The sequence below is a fragment of the Bombina bombina genome, chromosome 5 (assembly GCF_027579735.1).
Source record: "Bombina bombina isolate aBomBom1 chromosome 5, aBomBom1.pri, whole genome shotgun sequence".
NCBI lineage: Eukaryota > Metazoa > Chordata > Amphibia > Anura > Bombinatoridae > Bombina > Bombina bombina.
Genome location: NC_069503.1, coordinates 261089886 through 261113516, shown reverse-complemented (window position 1 = coordinate 261113516; position 23631 = coordinate 261089886). Strand labels below are relative to the sequence as shown.

General features: G+C 39.5%; 1 protein-coding gene across 1 annotated transcript in view; it reads left to right on the top strand.

Annotated features, from left to right (window-relative positions):
• The window catches only part of MALRD1 (MAM and LDL receptor class A domain containing 1), a 998487-nt gene that overhangs the window by 280893 nt on the left and 693963 nt on the right, over positions 1 to 23631 (top strand). Inside the window, exon 12 of the mRNA XM_053715701.1 lies at positions 7429 to 7588. Within this exon, the coding sequence (XP_053571676.1) occupies positions 7429 to 7588 (160 nt within the window). The remainder of the gene's footprint in view (positions 1 to 7428; positions 7589 to 23631) is intronic.

Sequence of the window (23631 nt, the reverse complement as noted above, 5' to 3'; positions counted from 1 at the left end):
ATAAAAAAATATTTACAAACATAAGAAAAATATTACAACAATTTTAAACTAATTACACCTACTCTAAGCCCCCTAATAAAATAACAAAGCCCCCCAAAATAAAAAATTCCCTACCCTATTCTAAATTAAAAAAGTTACAAGCTCTTTTACCTTACCAGCCCTGAACAGGGCCCTTTGTGGGGCATGCCCCAAGAAGTTCAGCTCTTTTGCCTGTAAAAAAAAACATACAATACCCCCCCCCAACATTACAACCCACCACCCACATACCCCTAATCTAACCCAAACCCCCCTTAAATAAACCTAACACTAAGCCCCTGAAGATCTTCCTACCTTGTCTTCACCATCCAGGTATCACCGATCCGTCCTGGCTCCAACATCTTCATCCAACCCAAGCGGGGGTTGGCGATCCATAATCCGGTCCAGAAGAGGCTCCAAAGTCTTCCTCCTATCCGGCAAGAAGAGGACATCCGGACCGGCAAACATCTTCTCCAAGCGGCATCTTCGATCTTCTTCCATCCGGAGCGAAGCGGCAGGATCCTGAAGACATCCAGCGCGGAACATCCATCCGGACCGACGACTGAACGACGAATGACTGTTCCTTTAAGGGACGTCATCCAAGATGGCGTCCCTCGAATTCCGATTGGCTGATAGGATTCTATCAGCCAATCGGAATTAAGGTAGGAATTTTCTGATTGGCTGATGGAATCAGCCAATCAGAATCTAGTTCAATCCGATTGGCCGATCCAATCAGCCAATCAGATTGAGCTCGCATTCTATTGGCTGATCGGAACAGCCAATAGAATGCAAGCTCAATCTGATTGGCTGATTGGATCGGCCAATCGGATTGAACTTGATTCTGATTGGCTGATTCCATCAGCCAATCAGAAAATTCCTACCTTAATTCCGATTGGCTGATAGAATCCTATCAGCCAATCGGAATTCGAGGGACGCCATCTTGGATGACGTCCCTTAAAGGAACAGTCATTCGTCGTTCAGTCGTCGGTCCGGATGGATGTTCCGCGCTGGATGTCTTCAGGATCCTGCCGCTTCGCTCCGGATGGAAGAAGATCGAAGATGCCGCTTGGAGAAGATGTTTGCCGGTCCGGATGTCCTCTTCTTGCCGGATAGGAGGAAGACTTTGGAGCCTCTTCTGGACCGGATTATGGATCGCCAACCCCCGCTTGGGTTGGATGAAGATGTTGGAGCCAGGACGGATCGGTGAACCTGGTATGGTGAAGACAAGGTAGGAAGATCTTCAGGGGCTTAGTGTTAGGTTTCTTTAAGGGGGTTTGGGTTAGATTAGGGGTATGTGGGTGGTGGGTTGTAATGTTGGGGGGGGGTATTGTATGTTTTTTTTTACAGGCAAAAGAGCTGAAATTCTTGGGGCATGCCCCGCAAAGGGCCCTGTTCAGGGCTGGTAAGGTAAAAGAGCTTGTAACTTTTTTAATTTAGAATAGGGTAGGGAATTTTTTATTTTGGGGGGCTTTGTTATTTTATTAGGGGGCTTAGAGTAGGTGTAATTAGTTTAAAATTGTTGTAATATTTTTCTTATGTTTGTAAATATTTTTTTATTTTCTGTAACTTAGTTCTTTTTTATTTTTTGTACTTTAGCTAGTTTATTTAATTGTATTTATTTGTAGGAATTGTGTTTAATTAATTTATTGATAGTGTAGTGTTAGGTTAATTGTAGGTAATTGTAGGTAGTTTATTTAATTATTTTATTGATAGGGTAGTGTTAGGTTTAATTATAACTTAGGTTAGGATTTATTTTACAGGTAAATTTGTTATTATTTTAACTAGGTAACTATTAAATAGTTCTTAACTATTTAATAGCTATTGTACCTGGTTAAAATAATTACAAAGTTGCCTGTAAAATAAATATTAATCCTAAAATAGCTATAATATAATTATAATTTATATTGTAGCTATATTAGGATTTATTTTACAGGTAAGTATTTAGCTTTAAATAGGAATAATTTATTTAATAAGAGTTAATTTATTTCGTTAGATTTAAATTATATTTAACTTAGGGGGGTGTTAGTGTTAGGGTTAGACTTAGCTTTAGGGGTTAATACATTTATTAGAATAGCGGTGAGCTCCGGTCGGCAGATTAGGGGTTAATAATTGAAGTTAGGTGTCGGCGATGTTAGGGAGGGCAGATTAGGAGTTAATACTATTTATGATAGGGTTAGTGAGGCGGATTAGGGGTTAATACATTTATTATAGTAGCGCTCAGGTCCGCTCGGCAGATTAGGGGTTAATAAGTGTAGGCAGGTGTCGGCGACGTTGAGGGGGGCAGATTAGGGGTTAATAAATATAATATAGGGGTCGGCGATGTTAGGGGCAGCAGATTAGGGGTACATAGGGATAACGTAGGTGGCGGCGATTTGCGGTCGGAAGATTAGGGGTTAATTATTTTAAGTAGCTGGCGGCGACGTTGTGGGGGGCAAGTTAGGGGTTAATAAATGTAATACAGGGGTCGGCGGGGTTAGGGGCAGCAGATTAGGGGTACATAAATATAACGTAGGTGGCGGTCGGCAGATTAGGGGTTACAAATTTTAATCGAGTGGCGGCGGTGTGGGGGGACCTCGGTTTAGGGGTACATAGGTAGTTTATGGGTGTTAGTGTACTTTAGGGTACAGTAGTTAAGAGCTTTATGAACCGGCGTTAGCCAGAAAGCTCTTAACTCCTGCTATTTTCAGGCGGCTGGAGTTTTGTCGTTAGAGCTCTAACGCTCACTTCGGAAACAACTCTAAATACCGGCGTTAGATAGATCCCATTGAAAAGATAGGCTACGCAAATGGCGTAGGGGGATCTGCGGTATGGAAAAGTCGCGGCTGAAAAGTGAGAGTTAGACCCTTTAATCACTGACTCCAAATACCAGCGGGCGGCCAAAACCAGCGTTAGGAGCCTCTAACGCTGGTTTTGACGGCTACCGCCGAACTTCAAATCTAGGCCTAAGTTAGTTAAAGGGACACAAAACCCAATTTTGTTATTTCATGATTCAGATGGAGCATGCCATTTTTAATCAACTTTCTAATTTACTCCTTTTATAATTTTTTCTTTGTTCTCTTGCTATATTTATTTGAAAAATCCATTTTTGGTTCAGGGCCAGGGTAGCACTTTTATGAACGAAAAATGGGCAGGCTCCAAAGCTTACATCCCTGCTTTTCCAAATAAACGCCTAGATTTAGAGTTTGGCGTTAGCCGTCAAAACCAGCGTTAGAGGCTCCTAACGCTGGTTTTGGGCTACCACTGGTATTTAGAGTCAGTCAGGAAAGGGTCTAACGCTTACTTTGCAGCCGCAACTTTTCCATACCGCAGATCCCCCTACGCCATTTGCGTATCTTATCTTTTCAATGGGATCTTTCTAACGCTGGTATTTAGAGTCTTGGCTGAAGTGAGCGTTAGAAATCTAACGACAAAACTCCAGCCGCAGAAAAAAGCCATTAGTTAAGAGCTTTCTGTGCTAACGCCGGTTCATAAAGCTCTTAACTACTCTGCTCTAAAGTACACTAACACCCATAAACTACCTATGTACCCCTAAACCGAGGTCCCCCCACATCGCCGCCACTCTAATAAAAAATTTTAAACCCTAATCTGCCGACCACACACCGCCGCCACCTACATTATCCCTATGTACCCCTAATCTGCTGCCCCTAACACCGCCGACCCCTATATTATATTTATTAACCCCTAATCTGCCGCCCCCAACGTCGCCTCCACCTAACTACAATTATTAACCCCTAATCTGCCGACCGGACCTCACCGCTACTCTAATAAATGTATTAACCCCTAAAGCTAAGTCTAACCCTAACCCTAACAAGTTAAATATAATTTAAATCTAACCAAATAAATTAACTCTTATTAAATAAATTAATCTTATTTAAAGCTAAATACTTACCTGTAAAATAAATCCTAATATAGCTACAATATAAATAATAATTCTATTGTAGCTATTTTAGGATTAATATTTATTTTACAGGCAACTTTGTATTTATTTTAACCAGGTACAATAGCTATTAAATAGTTAATAACTATTTAATAGTTACCTAGTTAAAATAATTACAAAATTACCTGTAAAATAAATCCTAACCTAAGTTACAATTAAACCTAACACTACACTATCAATAAATTAATTAAATACAATACCTACAAATAAATACAATTAAATAAACTAACTAAATTACAAAAAATAAAAAAGAACTAAGTTAAAAAAAATAAAAAAATATTTACAAACATTAGAAAAATATTACAACAATTTTAAGCTAATTACACCTACTCTAAGCCCCCTAATAAAATAACAAAGCCCCCCAAAATAAAAAAATCCCTACCCTATTCTAAAATAAAAATAGAAAAGCTCTTTTACCTACCAGCCCTTAAAAGGGCCTTTTGCGAGGCATGCCCCAAAGAATTCAGCTCTTTTGCCTGGAAAAAAAAACATACAATACCCCCCCAACATTACAACCAACCACCCACATACCCCTAATCTAACCCAAACCCCCCTTAAATAAACCTAACACTAAGCCCCTGAAGATCTTCCTACCTTATCTTCACCACGCCGGGTATCACCGATCGGTCCAGGCTCCGATGTCTTGATCCAAGCCCAAGCTGGGGCTGAAGACGTCCATCCTCCGCCTGAAGTCTTGATCCAAGCCCAAGCGGGGGCTGAAGACGTCCATCCTCCGGCTGAAGTCTTGATCCAAGAGGCGGCTGAAGAAGTCCATCATCGGGCAGAAGTCTTCATCCTATCCAGGCAGAAGAGGAGATCCAGACCGGCAAACATCTTCATCCAAGCGGCATCTTCTATCTTCTTCCATCCGACGACGAGCAGTTCCATCTTCAAGACCTCCAGCGCGAATCCATCCTCTTCTTCCGACGTCCTAACACAGAATGAAGGTTCCTTTAAGGGACGTCATCCAAGATGGCGTCCCTCGAATTCCGATTGACTGATAGCATTCTATCAGCCAATCGGAATTAAGGTAGAACAAATCTGATTAGCTGATTGAATCAGCCAATCAGATTCAAGTTCAATCCGATTGGCTGATCCAATCAGCCAATCAGATTGAGCTCGCATTCTTTTGGCTGTTCCGATCAGCCAATAGAATGCGAGTTCAATCTGATTGGCTGATCCAATCAGCCTATCGGATTGAACTTGAATCTGATTGGCTGATTCAATCAGCCAATCAGATTTTTTCTACCTTAATTCCGATTGGCTGATAGAATCCAATCAGCCAATTGGAATTCGAGGGACGCCATCTTGGATGACGTCCCTTAAAGGAAACTTCATTCTGTGTTACGACGTCGGGAAGAAGAGGATGGATCCGCGCCGGGGGTCTTGAAGATGGAGCCGCTCGTCATCGGATGGAAGAAGATAGAAGATGCCGCTTGGATGAAGATGTTTGCCGGTCCGGATCTCCTCTTCTGCCCGGATAGGATGAAGACCCGATGATGGACTTCTTCAGCCGCTGCTTGGATCAAGACTTCAGCCGGAGGATGGACGTCTTCAGCCCCCGCTTGGGCTTGGATCAAGACTTCAGCCGGAGGATGGACGTCTTCAGCCCCCGCTTGGGCTTGGATCAAGACATCGGAGCCTGGACCGATCGGTGATACCCGGCGTGGTGAAGATAAGGTAGGAAGATCTTCAGGGGCTTAGTGTTAGGTTTATTTAAGGGGGGTTTGGGTTAGATTAGGGGTATGTGGGTGGTGGGTTGTAATGTTGGGGGGGTATTGTATGTTTTTTTTTCCAGGCAAAAGAGCTGAATTCTTTGGGGCATGCCCCGCAAAAGGCCCTTTTAAGGGCTGGTAGGTAAAAGAGCTTTTCTATTTTTATTTTAGAATAGGGTAGGGCATTTTTTTATTTTGGGGGGCTTTGTTATTTTATTAGGGGGCTGAGAGTAGGTGTAATTAGCTTAAAATTGTTGTAATATTTTTCTAATGTTTGTAAATATTTTTTTATTTTTTTGTAACTTAGTTCTTTTTTATTTTTTGTACTTTAGTTAGTTTATTAAATTGTATTTATTTGTAGGTATTGTATTTAATTAATTTATTGATAGTGTAGTGTTAGGTTTAATTGTAGATAATTGTAGGTATTTTATTTAATTAATTTATTGATAGTGTAGTGTTAGGTTTAATTGTAACTTAGGTTAGGATTTATTTTACAGGTAATTTTGAAATTATTTTAACTAGGTAGCTATTAAATAGTTATTAACTATTTAATGGCTATTGTACCTGGTTAAAATAAATACAAAGTTGCCTGTAAAATAAATATTAATCCTAAAATAGCTACAATATAATTATAATTTATATTGTAGCTATATTAGGATTTATTTTACAGGTAAGTATTTAGCTTTAAATAGGATTAATTTATTTAATAAGAGTTAATTTATTTTGTTAGATTTAAATTATATTTAACTTAGGGGGGTGTTAGGGTTAAACTTAGCTTTAGGGGTTAATACATTTATTAGAGTAGCGGCGAGGTCCGGTCGGCAGATTAGGGGTTAATAACTGTAGGTAGGTGGAGGCGACATTGGGGGCGGCAGATTAGGGGTTAATAAATATAATATAGGGGTCGGCGGTGTTAGGGGCAGCAGATTAGGGGTTCATAGGGATAACGTAGGTTGTGGCGGTGTACGGAGCGGCAGATTAGTGGTTAAAACAAATATGCAGGGGTCAGCGATAGCGGGGTCGGCAGATTAGGGGTTAATAAGTGTAAGGTTAGGGGTGTTTAGACTCGGGGTACATGTTAGAGTGTTAGGTGCAGACTTAGGAAGTGTTTCCCCATAGGAAACAATGCGGCTGCGTTAGGAGCTGAACGCTGCTTTTTTGCAGGTGTTAGGTTTTTTTTCAGCTCAAACTGCCCCATTGTTTCCTATGGGGGAATCGTTCACGAGCACGTTTTTTAAGCTGGCCGCGTCCGTAAGCACCGCTGGTATTGAGAGTTGCAGTGGCGGTAAATTATGCTCTACGCTCCCTTTTTGGAGCCTAACGCAGCCCTTCTGTGAACTCTAAATACCAGCAGTATTTAAAAGGTGCGGGGAAAAAAAAGCCAGCGTTAGCTACGCAGGTCGTTACCGACAAAACTCTAAATCTAGCCGAAAGATAGCAAGAGAAAAAAAAAATTGTAAAAGGAATAAATTAGAAAGTTGTTTAAAATTGCATGTTCTATCTGAATCATGAAAAAAAATTGTTGGTTTTGTGTCTCTTTAATTTAAAATTATTTCATATTACGATATGCATTTTTATTATCTTGCAGCCATTAGTTAATTAGAATAATAATAATGATAATAATAAAAATTGATATTCAAGTAATGTAATTAATAATAAAAAAGGTTTGCTACCAAACATTTGTCATTTTGTCATTTTTTTTTTAAGTATTCTTTAATATTTGTGTTTTTAAAAAAAAAAAAAAATTAATTTATTTTTTAGCCCCTGAACACTGCAGTTTTGAAAATGAAAGTACCTGTCATTGGTTTCAGCCAGAGAAAACAGCATTTCGCAGAGAAAATGCATTTCAATGGAATATTGGTCAAGGAAAAGGTATTCATCCTGGAGAGGAAAGTCACAGGCCTCTGAAAGACCATACCAAGTAAGTGCAGCCTCCATATAAACAACATTGGATATTTACATATAAATATAATTTAGCATATGGATTTATTTTAGAATTCAACAAACAAATCTTTCTGAAATAGAATGGATTGTCTGGGTATCCAATCTGCTATTCAGAAGCTGAAACGCAACTACTTTACGTCTTCTTTATCCTTCTTTAAGCAGCAATATAATATAACTGGAAGTTTGTCAAATTGCATTTTAATCACTGGTTTAGATCTATAGTAACAGCTGAATACTTAGCAGTTAAAATACAGAAACTGAGACAAAAGTTTTCTTTTAACAATTCAATATCAATCTTTCATAAAAGAATACCTGATATAGATGTCAAATGATCCCTATTAAATTAACTGGACTACCTTAAAATATATGATAACTATGAAACAAACAAAAAAGTTATACATTTAAAAAAGGTTATGTAAACTATAAACTGTTCTTTAAAATACAATAATTTATCATGTGTCCGCCCCAAGTGACTATGGGTATAAAAGAAATATAAGATAAACCCCAGTTGGTTAATGGCTGACTACAGTATTTGCTGTGCAATTACTGGTTAAACCTCTGGGTTAGAAATTAAATTCCTAGCAGGGTCAACACAGTCTTCCACCTTTTAAGGTAGATAAACTGGATACTGTTCTGTTGAGAAATAATAGTTACTATGTATAAGCTGCCAATTCCTGTTAAAATATAAGGCTTATGAACAAAGCACTGTTTTTTTAAAGGGACACTATACCCAAACATTTTCTTTCATGATTAAGGTAGAGAATATAATTTTAAACAACATTCCAATTTACTTCTATTACCTAATTTGCTTTATTCTTTAGATATACTTTAATGAAGAAATAGCAATGCACACAGTGAACCAATCACAGGAGGCATCTATGTCCAGCTACCAATCAGCAGCAACTAAGCATATCTAGATATGCTTTTCAGCAAAGAATATCAAGATAATGAAGCAAAATAGATAATAGAAGTAAATTAGAAAGTTGTTTATAATTGTATGCTCTTTCTAAATCATGAAAGAAAAAATTTGGGTTTCATGTCCCTTTAAGTAGGGGTGGGTTAAAAAGTGCTTTATAAATACAGTTAATTTGAATCCAACTTTCTCAATTTAGGTCATTGCTACTAAAGCTTATCCTCTTATAGAAATAAAGAAATCAAACTGTTGCTTAGTTGGGAAAATAATTTATCCAGCGTTGAATGGAAACAGAATCAATGGATTGATTGGCTGGTTGTAGAGTGAATGGGTGCCACAAACTGATTGACATTACTAAAGTGATACAAAATGTAAAATTATTTACATTTTGTCATCTATAGAACATTGTGTTTTTTTATTCGTTTAAATAGAAACAGGTGAATAAATTCTGGGCTGTGAATAATGTTCTGTCAGAGGTAACTACCTCTGGGAAAATGTCCCTCGGGGGCAGGACATTTGTCTCTGTTGTGAAAGAAAAGTGCTATTTTATTCTTTTTCTTCACATAGGTGCACTATGAAGTTATTAAATGAGAAGAAATAAATAATTTACTAATATGTTGATTACTAGTTCTAAAAACAAAAAACAAAAACAAATACAGAATCCATAATAATGAGTTTACACGTTCTAAATGTCTCCCATATTATTTGTTTTGTTATATTCTATGACAAGACTGGCAGGGAAATTAAAAAAATCAATAAAGTTTGAGGTATTGTCTTAAAAAAAAAAAAAAATATATATATATATATATATATATACACACTGTGTGCAGAATTATTAGGCAAATGAGTATTTTGACCACATCATCCTCTTTATGCATGTTGTCTTACTCCAAGCTGTATAGGCTCGAAAGCCTACTACCAATTAAGCATATTAGGTGATGTGCATCTCTGTAATGAGAAGGGGTGTGGTCTAATGACATCAACACCCTATTTCAGGTGTGCATAATAATAAGCAACTTCCGTTCCTTTGGCAAAATGGGTCAAAAGAAGGACTTGACAGGCTCAGAAAAGTAAAAAAATAGTGAGATATCTTGCAGAGGGATGCAGCACTCTTAAAATTGCAAAGCTTCTGAAGCGTGATCATCGAACAATCAAGCGTTTCATTCAAAATAGTCAACAGGGTCGCAAGAAGCGTGTGGAAAAACCAAGGCGCAAAATAACTGCCCATGAACTGAGAAAAGTCAAGCGTGCAGCTGCCAAGATGCCACTTGCCACCAGTTTGGCCATATTTCAGAGCTGCAACATCACTGGAGTGCCCAAAAGCACAAGGTGTGCAATACTCAGAGACATGGCCAAGGTAAGAAAGGCTGAAAGACGACCACCACTGAACAAGACACACAAGCTGAAACGTCAAGACTGGGCCAAGAAATATCTCAAGACTGATTTTTCTAAGGTTTTATGGACTGATGAAATGAGAGTGAGTCTTGATGGGCCAGATGGATGGGCCCGTGGCTGGATTGGTAAAGGGCAGAGAGCTCCAGTCCGACTCAGACGCCAGCAAGGTGGAGGTGGAGTACTGGTTTGGGCTGGTATCATCAAAGATGAGCTTGTGGGGCCTTTTCGGGTTGAGGATGGAGTCAAGCTCAACTCCAAGTCCTACTGCCAGTTTCTGGAAGACACCTTCTTCAAGCAGTGGTACAGGAAGAAGTCTGCATCCTTCAAGAAAAACATGATTTTCATGCAGGACAATGCTCCATCACACGCGTCCAAGTACTCCACATTTGGCTGGCAAGAAAGGGTATAAAAGAAGAAAATCTAATGACATGGCCTCCTTGTTCACCTGATCTGAACCCCATTGAGAACCTGTGGTCCATCATCAAATGTGAGATTTACAAGGAGGGAAAACAGTACACCTCTCTGAACAGTGTCTGGGAGGCTGTGGTTGCTGCTGCACGCAATGTTGATGGTGAACAGATCAAAACACTGACAGAATCCATGGATGGCAGGCTTTTGAGAATCCTTGCAAAGAAAGGTGGCTATATTGGTCACTGATTTGTTTTTGTTTTGTTTTTGAATGTCAGAAATGTATATTTGTGAATGTTGAGATGTTATATTGGTTTCACTGGTAAAAATAAATAATTGAAATGGGTATATATTTGCTTTTTGTTAAGTTGCCTAATAATTATGCACAGTAATAGTCACCTGCACACACAGATATCCCCCTAAAATAGCTATAACTAAAAACAAACTAAAAACTACTTCCAAAACTATTCAGCTTTGATATTAATGAGTTTTTTGGGTTCATTGAGAACATGGTTGTTGTTCAATAATAAAATTAATCCTCAAAAATACAACTTGCCTAATAATTCTGCACTCCCTGTATATAAAGATAGAGTTTCATGCTCTATCTTTTTAAATGGAAAAGGGGGCTGGTTCTCATAGGTATAGCATTATGGATACAATGAAAGGTGAGTTTCATTTAGTCATAAAATGGAGCCAAACTATTTATTTTTAGTATGTAAGAAAATCAATATTCCTTTAATGTAACACAAATGGAAGAAAAGAGAGCATTTCAACAGTTTCAGAAGAGAGGGAACTCAATGTTATTCCACAAAATGCAATATCCAGCCTTGAATGAGAAATGTCTAATTCTGTTCTATCCTCTTCAGTCTAAGTGTTTAGATTTCTGCAGAAGTATTACATAGAAAATGCAAGCTCAAAAAATACAGCTAGAAAATACAGGGCCAGATTACAAGTGGAGCACTATTTAGCTCTTTTTTACTTGAGTGTAAACTTTGCTAGAAGTAATCTTTTTGCATGTGTCGGATTGCAGGTGCATTACAAGTTGAAAGTACAAAGTTTTGCATGAGTGAAACCTGACACACGCTAACCAAATTTCACAACTACTTTAATGTATTCTCCTCATAGAAGTCAACAGAGAGCACAGAAGAAAAAAACGAAACACCTATCAGGCACTAACCCAACAGGAGTTATTTGTATTTCACATTGCAATGTTCATCGCATACAGAACAATGATATTTTTATTGTAAATACATATTTCTATATACAGTATCCTACAAAAGTGAGTACACCCCTCACATTGTTGTAAATATTTTACTATATCTTTTCATGTTACAACACTGAAGAAATGGCACTTTGCTACAATGTAAAGTAGTGAGTGTACAGCCTGTATTACAGTGTAAATTTGCTGTCCCCCTCAAAATAACTCAATTACCACTCACAGCCATTAATGTCTAAACTGTTGGCAAAAAAAGTGAGTACACCCCTAAGTGGAAATGTCCAAATTGGGCCCAATTAGCCATTTTCCCTCTCTGGTGTCATGTGACTCATTAGTGTTACAGGGTCTCACATGACAGGTTCCATTCAGAACAGGCCTCGCCATGGTCGACCAAAGAAGTTGAGTGCACGTGTTTAGCGTCATATCCAGAGGTTGTCCATGGGAAATAGACTAATGAGTGCTGCCAGCATTGCTGCAGAGGTTGAAGGGGTGGGGGGGTCAGTCTGTCAGTGCTCAGACCATACGCTGCAAATTAAATCAAATTGGTCTGCATGGCTGTCGTCCCAGAAGGAAGCCTCTTCTAAAGATGATGCACAAGAAAGCCTGCAAACAGTTTGCTGAAGACAAGCAGACTAAGGACATGGATTACTGAAACCATGTCCTGTGGTCCGATTGGTTCAGATGGTGTCAAGCGTTTGTGGCGGCAACCAGGTGAGGAGTACAAGGAAAAGTGTGTCTTGCCTAGAGTCAAGCTCTGGGATATAGTCTGGATCTCTATTCCTATAGAGATCATGGTGGCAGTGTTGGAATCTTACTATCCCCCTCCTGCTCCTATCAGCACCTGCATCCTCATCCATCTCTCTCCTTCTCCTCCTTTGAAGTCCACTGCATCGGCATTTTCTCCCCCCAAGGTGGCAGTTATCTATCGCCCCCCTGGACCAACCTCCAAAATCCTCGACAACTTTGCTGCCTGGCTTTCTCACTTTCTCTCTACAAATACACCTGCTGTAATCCTAGAGGACTTCAACATCCCCATTGATAACTCATATGCCCCTGCTGCCTTTAAACGTCTCTCACTCACAAACTCCTTTAGTCTCTCACAATCCACCCTATTACCTACTCACCGTGATGGACACTCTGATGTCACCTGACGCCCATTTCCCATCTCACACCACCATCTGCTCACCTTTAATCTCAATGTACATGCTAAACCTATTCCCCCCGCCTCCGTACCTGTAGAAATCTGCACATTGTGGATCCTTTCCAACTTTCTAACCTTATTCAAAAACGCCTTCCCCACACTTCCTCGGTATCCTGCCCTGACCTTGCTACAAACCACTATAACAATACTCTCTGCTCTGCACTCAACACCCTTGCTCCTCTACAAATACGCAAAATCCCATGTCATCAGCTGCAGCCCTGGCACTATCAGCAAACACTCAATCTACAAAAATGTTCCCATGCTGCTGAACGTGCCTGGAGGAAATCCTGCTTTGAACCCGTTTTCCTACACTATAAGTTCATTCTTTATTCTTACTCCTCTGCCCTTCACTCAGCCAAGCAAAACTACTTCTCTTCTCTCCTATCTTCTCACTCCTCAAACCCTAAACGTCTCTTCTCCACTTTCAACACTCTCCTCTATCCACCTTCACCACCGCCTTCATCTGACTTTAGTGCTCAAGACTTGGCAGACTACTTTTTCAACAAAACACTTACCATCCAAAGTAACATCCCACCACAAGACTGCAACCTTCCATCTCCGCCCCCAGTCACCCCCTCCAACACTCTCAGTACCTTCCCCCCAACCACTGAGAATGACGTGAGTTCCCTAATATCTTCCTCACACCTCACTACCTGCCCACTTGACCCTATCCCTTCACATCAAATACCTTCTCTGTCCTCTACCCTCACCCCAGCTCTTACTCACATATTCAACCGATCCCTTACTACTGGTTAATTTCCATCATCCTTCAAACATGCAAAGGTCACCCCCATCCTCAAAAAACCCTCCGACCCCAATTCTCCTGCAAGCTACCGCCCCATATCACTACTTCCGCTAGCTTCTAAAGTCCTGGAAAAACTAGTTTTCGATCGCCTTACACACTTCCTATTCTCCAACTCGTTGCTTGACCCCCTGCAATCTGGCTTCCATCCCCAACACTCAACCGAGACTGCCCTCACCAAGGTTACTAACGATCTTCTTTCTGCTAAAAACAATGGCAACTATTCTATACTTATCTTACTTCACCTGTCTGCTGGCTTTGACACTGTTGACCATCCCCTCCTCCTACGGACTCTCAGCTCCCTTGGGCTCTGTGACATTGCCCTCTCCTGGATCCACTCTTATCTCTCTATAGGTCCTTTTCTGTCTCATTTGCTGGTGACTCCTCCTCTCCATTGCCTCTGTCTGTTGGAGTATCTCAAGGCTCTGTTCTAGGCCCTCTACTCTTCTCTATTTATACTTCCTCACTGGGTAACTTTATCAACATATCCAAGACTGAGCTTCTTCTAATCCCCCCGTCTAATTCTACTCCAGTTTCTAACTTTACTATCACTGTTGGTGACACCACTATCTCCCCATCACCCCAAGTCCACTGCCTAGGAGTTACACTTGACTCCAATCTGTCCTTCATACCCCACATCCAATAGCTCTCTTCATCCTGTCGCAACCACCTACGCAATATCTCCAAATTTTGTCCTTTTCTGAGTGCTGAAACTAGTAAACAGCTAATCCATTCCCTAGTAATTTCCCGGCTTGACCACTGTAACAACCTACTAACTGGCCTTCCTTTCTCCCACCTTTCCCCCCTTCAATCCGTCCTAAATGCCTCTGCTAGGCTAATCCACCTCTCCCAATGCTCTGTATCCGCTGCACCCCTCTGTGAGTCCCTTCACTGGCTCCCCATTCACAGCAGAATTAAATTCAAAATTCTCACTCTGACCTACAAAGACCTTACTAATGCAGCCCCCCTTACCTGTCCTCACTCATCAACAAATATACTCCAGCCCATCCCCTAAGATCCAACAATGATCTACTCCTTGTCTATTCTACCATCACCTCCTCTCATGCTAGACTACAGGACTTCTCTCGTGCGGCACCAAACCTCGAGCTGTCAGACTTTCCCCCAACCTCTCCTCCTTTAAACGCTCCCTAAAGACCTTCTTGTTCAGGAAGCCTATCACCAAATCAGTAACTAATGAATTCCACTTGCCTAATAGTTGCCCTCATTTAACTCCACACTCATATCATTCCCACCTTCACAGTCCCCACCTCCAGTTTCTCACCCTCCTACCCATTTAGATTGTAAGCTCCCACGGGAACAGGGCTCCCAATTCCCCCTGTATTTGTTTGCTAAATTTTGTCTGGTGTCTCATTTTGTACTGTCCTTTTATCTTTGTTACCCATGGACAGCGCTGTGTAATCTGTTGGTGCTTTATAAATAAAGAATAATAATATTAATAATATATATATATATATATATATATATATATATATATATATATATATATATCTACTTTACATTTACATTATCACATATATATATATATATATATATATATATATATATATGGCATAGTGATGCGTAATATGAATAATATATAATAAATATAATTATAATGATACTATAAAGACTCCAGGACTACTAACCTACCTGGAATGAGGGGTTTGCACTGTATATTGGGTTTATAGTTATGTTTGCAAACAAAGTCAGAATGTTTGATTAATAGCTTCTAGTCTGATTAATGATATATACCTGCAACTATCCTGAAAAGAACCTTTCAATATAACCCATTAGTTTTGCTACAAATCAGTAAGCACAAAGGGCAAACAGACTGCCTATAATCGTGAGCCTAAAAGAATGGGGTATACAATTTGTGTGACTAGAGTTAAAACATTTTTATACTTTATATTTAATTTACTTCATTTTGTAAAAGAAAAAAAAGAAAAAGAAAACACGCATCTACACAGAAAAATGCCAACAGGCCAAAAATGCTTTTAAAGAGTTTTTAGCAAGTGTAATTTTTTTTCAAAATACCCCATAGAGGAATTAATGAATACTACTGAATAGTTCATTTTGTTATTTCTATTATGTTCTAGATTATGATTATAGCGGTAAATGTAGCTTGTGAGCGATAAGGTGGCTCGAGTTTAAAGTAAACACGTTCACTAGAGCGCAATCAAATTTAAATTGTCGGGTTAGCGTGACTTCAGAGCTCTGGTAAACTATTACACAAGACTAAAAAGTGGCACAACAAACATTTAAACATATTTAAAGTACAGTTACTCTCATAATAACACTGTCTGATAAAAATATTGCATTAAAATGTTATAAAGACTCAAAGATATCAGGTCTCAGCTGTTAGAAAAAAAAGGCATGCAAAGGGCTTTAACAAATGTATATGTACAGGATAATTACCTTTTCATTGTAAATACATATTTCTATATACAATTTATGGGTATATACATATACCTGCATATATATCTCTATAGATCGGTGCTTTCCAAACTGTGTGTTGTGACAAATTAGTGTGTCGGCAGCCGTGTGTAGACGTGTCCCTGCTTCAACACAAATTTTTTTGAATTTAAAATCTTTTTTTTTGTTTTTTGACTTTCTGCCTGCCTGCTACGCATATCACGTGGTTGATACCTAGTGGGTCACAGATCATCTTAACCTATTGGTTCAGCTTAGCGGGAAATGAAACTATCCCCATTGGCAGCTTTGGCAGCACATTGGCTCCTGACTGCACGTGTAATCTCTTCAATTGGCTCATGACTGCAAGTGTAGTCAGTGAGTGGTACACAGCAGTGTGTTTGCAGTGTGGGAAGTAGTCAATCGGACTCGCAGAGCTCTGAGGGTGGCAGCTTAAACGCTGAGCTGAAGTCAGAAGTCAAAGTGTTTTGGTTTTTTTGCAGCTAGCTCCCAGCAGTGCATTGCTGCTCCTGCTCTTGATATATGGATAGGAAGTGGAAGCTTAAAAATGCTTGATGATGAAATGCGAGTGTCTTTATCTAATATTCCACCAAATATTCAGAAACTGTGTTCATCCCATCAACCTCATACATCCCATTAAAATAGTAAGTAGCTATTTGTTTTATTAAACTTTTTATTCTTGCACATACTTACTGTTACTGGTAAATACATTTTGTTATTATATAATTTATGTATGTGTCCGTATCCCTTAAAACAAGTTAGTTTGACCTCCTATTTGCTGGTACAACTGAATTACTGTGTCGCAAAATGATGTAGGTCTAAAAAGTGTCACCAACATGAAAACTTTGGAAAGCTCTGCTATAGTTATATAGGTATAGATATGTATTTTACATGAACAGTATCAGATAAATATAGAAATACATATTTAATCATAAAAAGTACATTATTTTCTTTCGGCTAGATTTAGAGTTCTGTGGCCAAAGGGGTGCGTTAGCTACGCGTGCTTTCCCCCCCCCCCCCGCACCTTTTAAATACCGCTGGTATTTAGAGTTCACAGAATGGCTGCGTATTTACCCCCACTTCAACTCTAAATACCAGCGTTGCTTACGGACGTGGCCAGCTTCAAAAACATGCTCGTGCACGATTCCCCCATAGAAAACAATGGGGCAGTTTGAGCTGAAAAAAAACCTAACACCTGCAAAAAAGCAGCGTTCAGCTCCTAACGCAGCTACATTGTTTTCTATGGGGAAACACTTCCTACGTCTGCACCTAACACTCTAACATGTACCCCGAGTCTAAACACCCCTAACCTTACACTTATTAACCCCTAATATGCCGCCCCCGATATCGCTGACCCCTGCATATTATTTTTAACCCCTAATCTGCCGCTCCGTATACCGCCGCAACATACATTATAGTTATGTACCCCTAATCTGCTGCCCCTAACACCGCCAACCCCTATATTATATTTATTAACCCCTAATCTGCCCCCCACAACGTCGCCGCCAGCTACCTACAATAATTAACCCCTAATCTGCCGATCGGATCTCGCCGCTAGTCTAATAAATGGATTAACCCCTAAAGCTAAGTCTAACCCTAACACTAACACCCCCCTAAGTTAAATATAATTTAAATCTAACTAAATAAATTAACTCTTATTAAATAAATTATTCCTATTTAAAGCTAAATACTTACCTGTAAAATAAACCCTAATATAGCTACAATATAAATAATAATTATATTGTAGCTATTTTAGGATTAATATTTATTTTACAGGCAACTTTGTAATTATTTTAAACAGTTACAATATCTATTAAATAGCTAATAACTATTTAATAGCTAAAATAGTTAAAATAATTATAAAATTACCTGTAAAATAAATCCTAACCTAAGTTACAATTAAACCTAACACTACACTATCAATAAATTAATTAAATAAACTACCTACAATTACCTACAATTAAACCTAACACTACACTATCAATTAATTAAATAAAATACCTACAAATAACTACAATGAAATAAACTAACTAAAGTACAAAAAATAAAAAAGAACTAAGTTACAAAAAATAAAAAAATATTTACAAACATTAGAAAAATATTACAATTTTAAACTAATTACACCTACTCTAAGCCCCCTAATAAAATAACAAAGCCCCCAAAAATAAAAAAATGCCCTACCCTATTCTAAAATTAAAATAGAAAAGCTCTTTTACCTTACCAGCCCTGAAAAGGGCCCTTTGCGGGGCATGCCCCAAAGAATTCAGCTCTTTTGCCTGTAAAAAAAAAACATACAATACCCCCCCCAACATTACAACCCACCACCCACATACCCCTAATCTAACCCAAACCCCCCTTAAATAAACCTAACACTAAGCCCCTGAAGATCTCCCTACCTTGTCTTCACCTCACCGGGTTCAGCGATCGGTCCAGAAGAGGCTCCGAAGTCTTGATCCAAGCGGCGGCTGAAGAACTCCATCATCGGGCTGAAGTCGGAAGTCCATCATCGGGATGAAGTCTTCTATCAAGCCGCATCTTCAATCTTCTTTCTTCCGGAGCGGAGCGGAGCCATCTTCTTCCCAGCCGACGCGGATCCAACCTCTTCAAGCAACGCCTACTCGCCGAATGACGGTTCCTTTAAATGAGGTCATCCAAGATGGCGTCCCTCAAATTCCAATTGGCTTATAGGATTCTATCAGCCAATCGGAATTAAGGTAGGAATATTCTGATTGGCTGATGGAATCAGCCAATCAGATTCAAGTTCAATCCGATTGGCTGATCCAATCAGCCAATCAGATTGAGCTCGCATTCTATTGGCTGATCGGAACAGCCAATAGAATGCAAGCTCAATCTGATTGGCTGATCCAATCAGCCAATCGGATTGAACTTGAATCTGATTGGCTGATTCCATCAGCCAATCAGAATTTTCCTACCTTAATTCCGATTGGCTGATAGAATCCTATCAGTCAATCTGAATTTGAGGGACGCTATCTTGGATGACGTCCCTTAAAGGAACCTTCATTCTTCAGTTGGACGTCGGAAGAAGAGGATAGATCCGCGCTGGAGGTCTTCAGGATGGAGCCGTTCATCGGATGAAGATAGAAGATGCCGCTTGGATCAAGATGGTTGCCGGTCCGGATCTCCTCTTCTTCCCGGATAGGATGAAGACTTTGGAGCCTCTTCTGGACCTCTTCAGCCGACGCTTGATAGAAGACTTCAGCCGGATTATGGATCGCCAGCCCCTGCTTGGGCTTGGATGAAGACTTTGGAGCCAGGACGGATCGGTGTGATACCCGGTGTGGTGAAGACAAGGTAGGATGATCTTCAGGGGGGTAGTGTTAGGTTTATTTAAGTGGGGTTTGGGTTAGATTAGGGGTATGTGGGTGGTGGGTTTTAATGTTGGGGGGGTTGTATTTTTCTTTTACAGGCAAAAGAGCTGAATTCTTTGGGGCATGCCCCACAATGGGCCATTTTAAGGGCTGGTAAGGTAAAAGAGCTTTGAACTTTTTTAATTTAGAATAGGGTAGGGCATTTTTTTATTTTGGGGGACTTTGTTATTTTATTAGGGGGCTTAGAGTAGGTGTAATTAGTTAAAAATTGTTGTAATATTTTTCTAATGTTTGTAAATATTTTTTTATTTTTTGTAACTTAGTTCTTTTTTATTTTTTGTACTTTAGTTAGTTTATTTAAATGTATTTATTTGTAGGTATTGTATTTAATTAATTTATTGATAGTGTAGTGTTAGGTTTAATTGTAGGTAATTGTAGGTGTTTAATTTAATTTATTTATTGATAATGGTTAGGTTTAATTGTAACTTAGGTTAGGATTTATTTTACAGGTAATTTTGTAATTATTTTAACTAGGTAACTATTAAATAGTTATTAACTATTTAATAGCTATTGTACCTGGTTAAAATAATTTCAAAGTTACCTGTAAAATAAATATAAATCCTAAAATATCTACAATATAATTATAATATATATTGTAGCTATATTAGGGTTTATTTTACTGGTAAGTATTTAGCTTTAAATTGGAATAATTTATTTAATAATAGTTAATTTATTTCGTTAGATTTAAATTATATTTAAGTTAGGGGGGTGTTAGGGTTAGGGTTAGACTTAGCTTTAGGGGTTAATACATTTATTATAGTAGTGGTGAGCTCCAGTCGGCAGATTAGGGGTTAATGCTTGAAGTTAGGTGTCGGCGATGTTAGGGAGGGCAGATTAGGGGTTAATACTATTTATTATAGGGTTATTGAGGCGGGAGTGAGGCGGATTAGGGGTTAATAACTTTATTATAATAGCGGCGCGGTCTGGTTGGCAGATTAGGGGTTAATAAGTGTAGGCAGGTGGAGGCGACCTTGAGGGGGGCAGATTAGGGGTTAATAAATATAATATAGGGGTCAGCGGTGTTAGGGGCAGCAGATTAGGGGTTCATAGGGATAACGTAGGTGGCAGCGGCGTGCGATCGGCAGATTAGGGGTTAATAAGTGTAGGCAGGTGGAGGCGACGTTGAGGGGGGCATATTAGGGGTTAATAAATATAATATAGGGGTCGGCAGTGTTAGGGGCAGCAGATTAGGGGATAACGTAGGTGGCAGCGGCGTGCGGTCGGTAGATTAGGGGTTAAAAAAATTTAATAGAGTGGTGGCGATGTGGGGGGACTCGGTTTAGGGGTACATAGGTAGTTTATGGGTGTTAGTGTACTTTAGAGCACAGTAGTTAAGAGCTTTATAAATCGGCGTTAGCCCAGAAAGCTCTTAACTACTGACTTTTTTCTGCGGCTGCAGTTTTGTCGTTTGATTTCGAACACTCACTTCAGCCAAGACTCTAAATACCGGCGTTAGAAAGATCCCATTGAAAAGATAGGATACGCAAATGGCGTAGGGGGATGTGCGGTATGGAAAAGTCGCGGCTGCAAAGTGAGCGTTAGACCCTTTCCTGACTGACTCCAAATACCAGAGGGCGGTAAAAACCAGCGTTAGGAGCCTCTAGCGCTGGTTTTCACGGCTACCGCCCAACTCTAAATCTAGCCGTATCGGCTAGATTTAGAGTTCTGCGGCCAAAGGGGTGCGTTAGCTACGTGTGCTTTTTTTCCCCTGCACCTTTTAAATACCGCTGGTATTTAGAGTTCACAGAATGGCTGCGTTAGGCTCCAAAAAAGGGAGCGTAGAGCATATTTAAAGCCACTGCAACTCTCGATACCAGCGGTGCTTACGGATGCGGCCAGCTTCAAAAACGTGCTTGTGCACGATTCCCCCATAGAAAACAATGGGGCTGTTTGAGCTGAAAAATAACCTAATACCTGCAAAAAAGCAGCGTTCAGCTCCTAACGCAGCTACATTGTTTTCTATGGGGAAGCACTTCCTACGTCTGCACCTAACACCCTAACATAAACCCCGAGTCTTAACACCCCTAACCTTAAACTTATTAACCTCTAATCTGCTGCCCCTGCTATCGCTGACACCTGCATATTTTTTTTAACCCCTAATCTGTCGCTTCGTACACCGCCGCTAGCTACATTATACCTATGTACCCCTAATCTGCTGCCCCTAACACCGCCGACCCCTATATTATATTTATTAACCCCTAATCTGCCCCCCACAACGTCGCCTCCACCTACCTACAATTATTAACCCCTAATCTACCGACCGAACTGCACTGCTACTATAATAAATGTATTAACCCCTAATCCGCCTCACTCCCGCCTCAATAACCCTATAATAAATAGTATTAACCCCTAATCTGCCCTCCCTAACATTGCCGACACCTAACTTCAAACATTAACCCCTAATCTGCCGACCGGAGCTCACCGCTATTCTAATACATTTTTTAACACCTAAAGCTAAGTCTAACCCTAACACTAACACCCCCCTAAGTTAAATATAATTATTATCTAACGAAATAAATTAACTCTTATTATATAATTTAATCCTATTTAAAGCTAAATACTTGTAAAATAAATCCTAATATAGCTACAATATAAATTATAATTATATTGTAGCTATTTTAGGATTAATATTTATTTTACAGGCAACTTTGTAATTATTTTAACCAGGTACAATAGCTAAAATAGTTAAAATAATTACAAAATTACCTGTAAAATAAAGCCTAACCTAAGTTACAATTAAACCTAACACTACACTATCAATAAATTAATTAATTAAATAAAATACCTACAATTATCTACAATTAAACCTAACACTACACTATCAATAAATTAATTAAATACAATACTTACAAATAAATACAATTAAATAAACTAACTAAAGTACAAAAAATAAAAAAGAACTAAGTTACAAAAAATAAAAAAATATTTACAAACATTAGAAAAATATTACAACAGTTTTAAACTAATTACACCTACTCTAAGCCCCCTAATAAAATAACAAAGACCCCCAAAATAAAAAAATGCCCTACCCTATTCTAAATTAAAAAAGTTCAAAGCTCTTTTACCTTACCAGCCCTTAAAAGGGCCATTTGCGGGGCATGCCCCAAATAATTCAGCTCTTTTGCCTGTAAATAAAAACATACAATACCCCCCCCAACATTACAACCCACCACCCACATACCCCTAATCTAACCCAAACCCCCCTTAAATAAACCTAACACTAAGCCCCTGAAGATCTTCCTACCTTATCTTCACCATGCCAGGTTCACCGATCGCTCCAGGCTCCGAAATCTTCATCCAAGCCCAAGCGGGGGCTGGCGATCCATAATCCGGCTGAAATCTTCTATCAAGCGGTGGATGAAGAGATCCAGAAGAGGCTCCAAAGTCTTCATCCTATCCATGAAGAAGAGGAGATCCGGACCGGCAACCCTCTTGATCCAAGCGGGATCTTCTATCTTCATCCGATGAGGAACGGCTCCATCTTGAAGACCTTCAGCACGGATCCATCTTCTTCTTCCGACGTCCAACTGAAGAATGAAGGTTCCTTTAAGGGAGGGCAGATTAGGGGTTAATACTATTTATTATAGGGTTATTGAGGCGGGAGTGAGGCGGAGTTGGGGTTAATAACTTTATTATAGTAGCGGTGCGGTCCACTCGGCAGATTAGGGGTTAATTATTGTAGGTAGGTGGAGGTGACGTTGGGGGCGGCATATTAGGGGTTAATAAATATAATATAGGGGTCGGCGGTATTAGGTGCAGCAGATTAGGGGTACATAGGGATAATTTAGCTGGCGGCGGTGTACGGAGCGGCAGATTAGAGGTTAAAAAATTTAATAGAGTGGCGGCGATGTGGGGGGGCCTCAGTTTAGGGGTACATAGGTAGTTTATGGGTGTTAGTGTACTTTAGAGCACAGTAGTTAAGAGCTTTATAAACCGGCGTTAGCCCAGAAAGCTCTTAACTACTGACTTTTTTCTGCGGCTGGAGTTTTGTCGTTAGATTTCTAACGCTCACTTCAGCCACGACTCTAAATACCGGCGTTAGAAAGATCCCATTGAAAAGATAGGATACGCAAATGGCGTAGGGGGATCTGCGGTATGGAAAAGTCGCGGCTGGAAAGTGAGCGTTAGACCCTTTCCTGACTGACTCCAAATATCAGAGGGTGGTAAAAACCAGCGTTAGGACCCTCTAACGCTGGTTTTGACGGCTACCGCCCAACTCTAAATCTAGCCGTATGTGAAGAACTTAGGAATATAAAATATTCATTT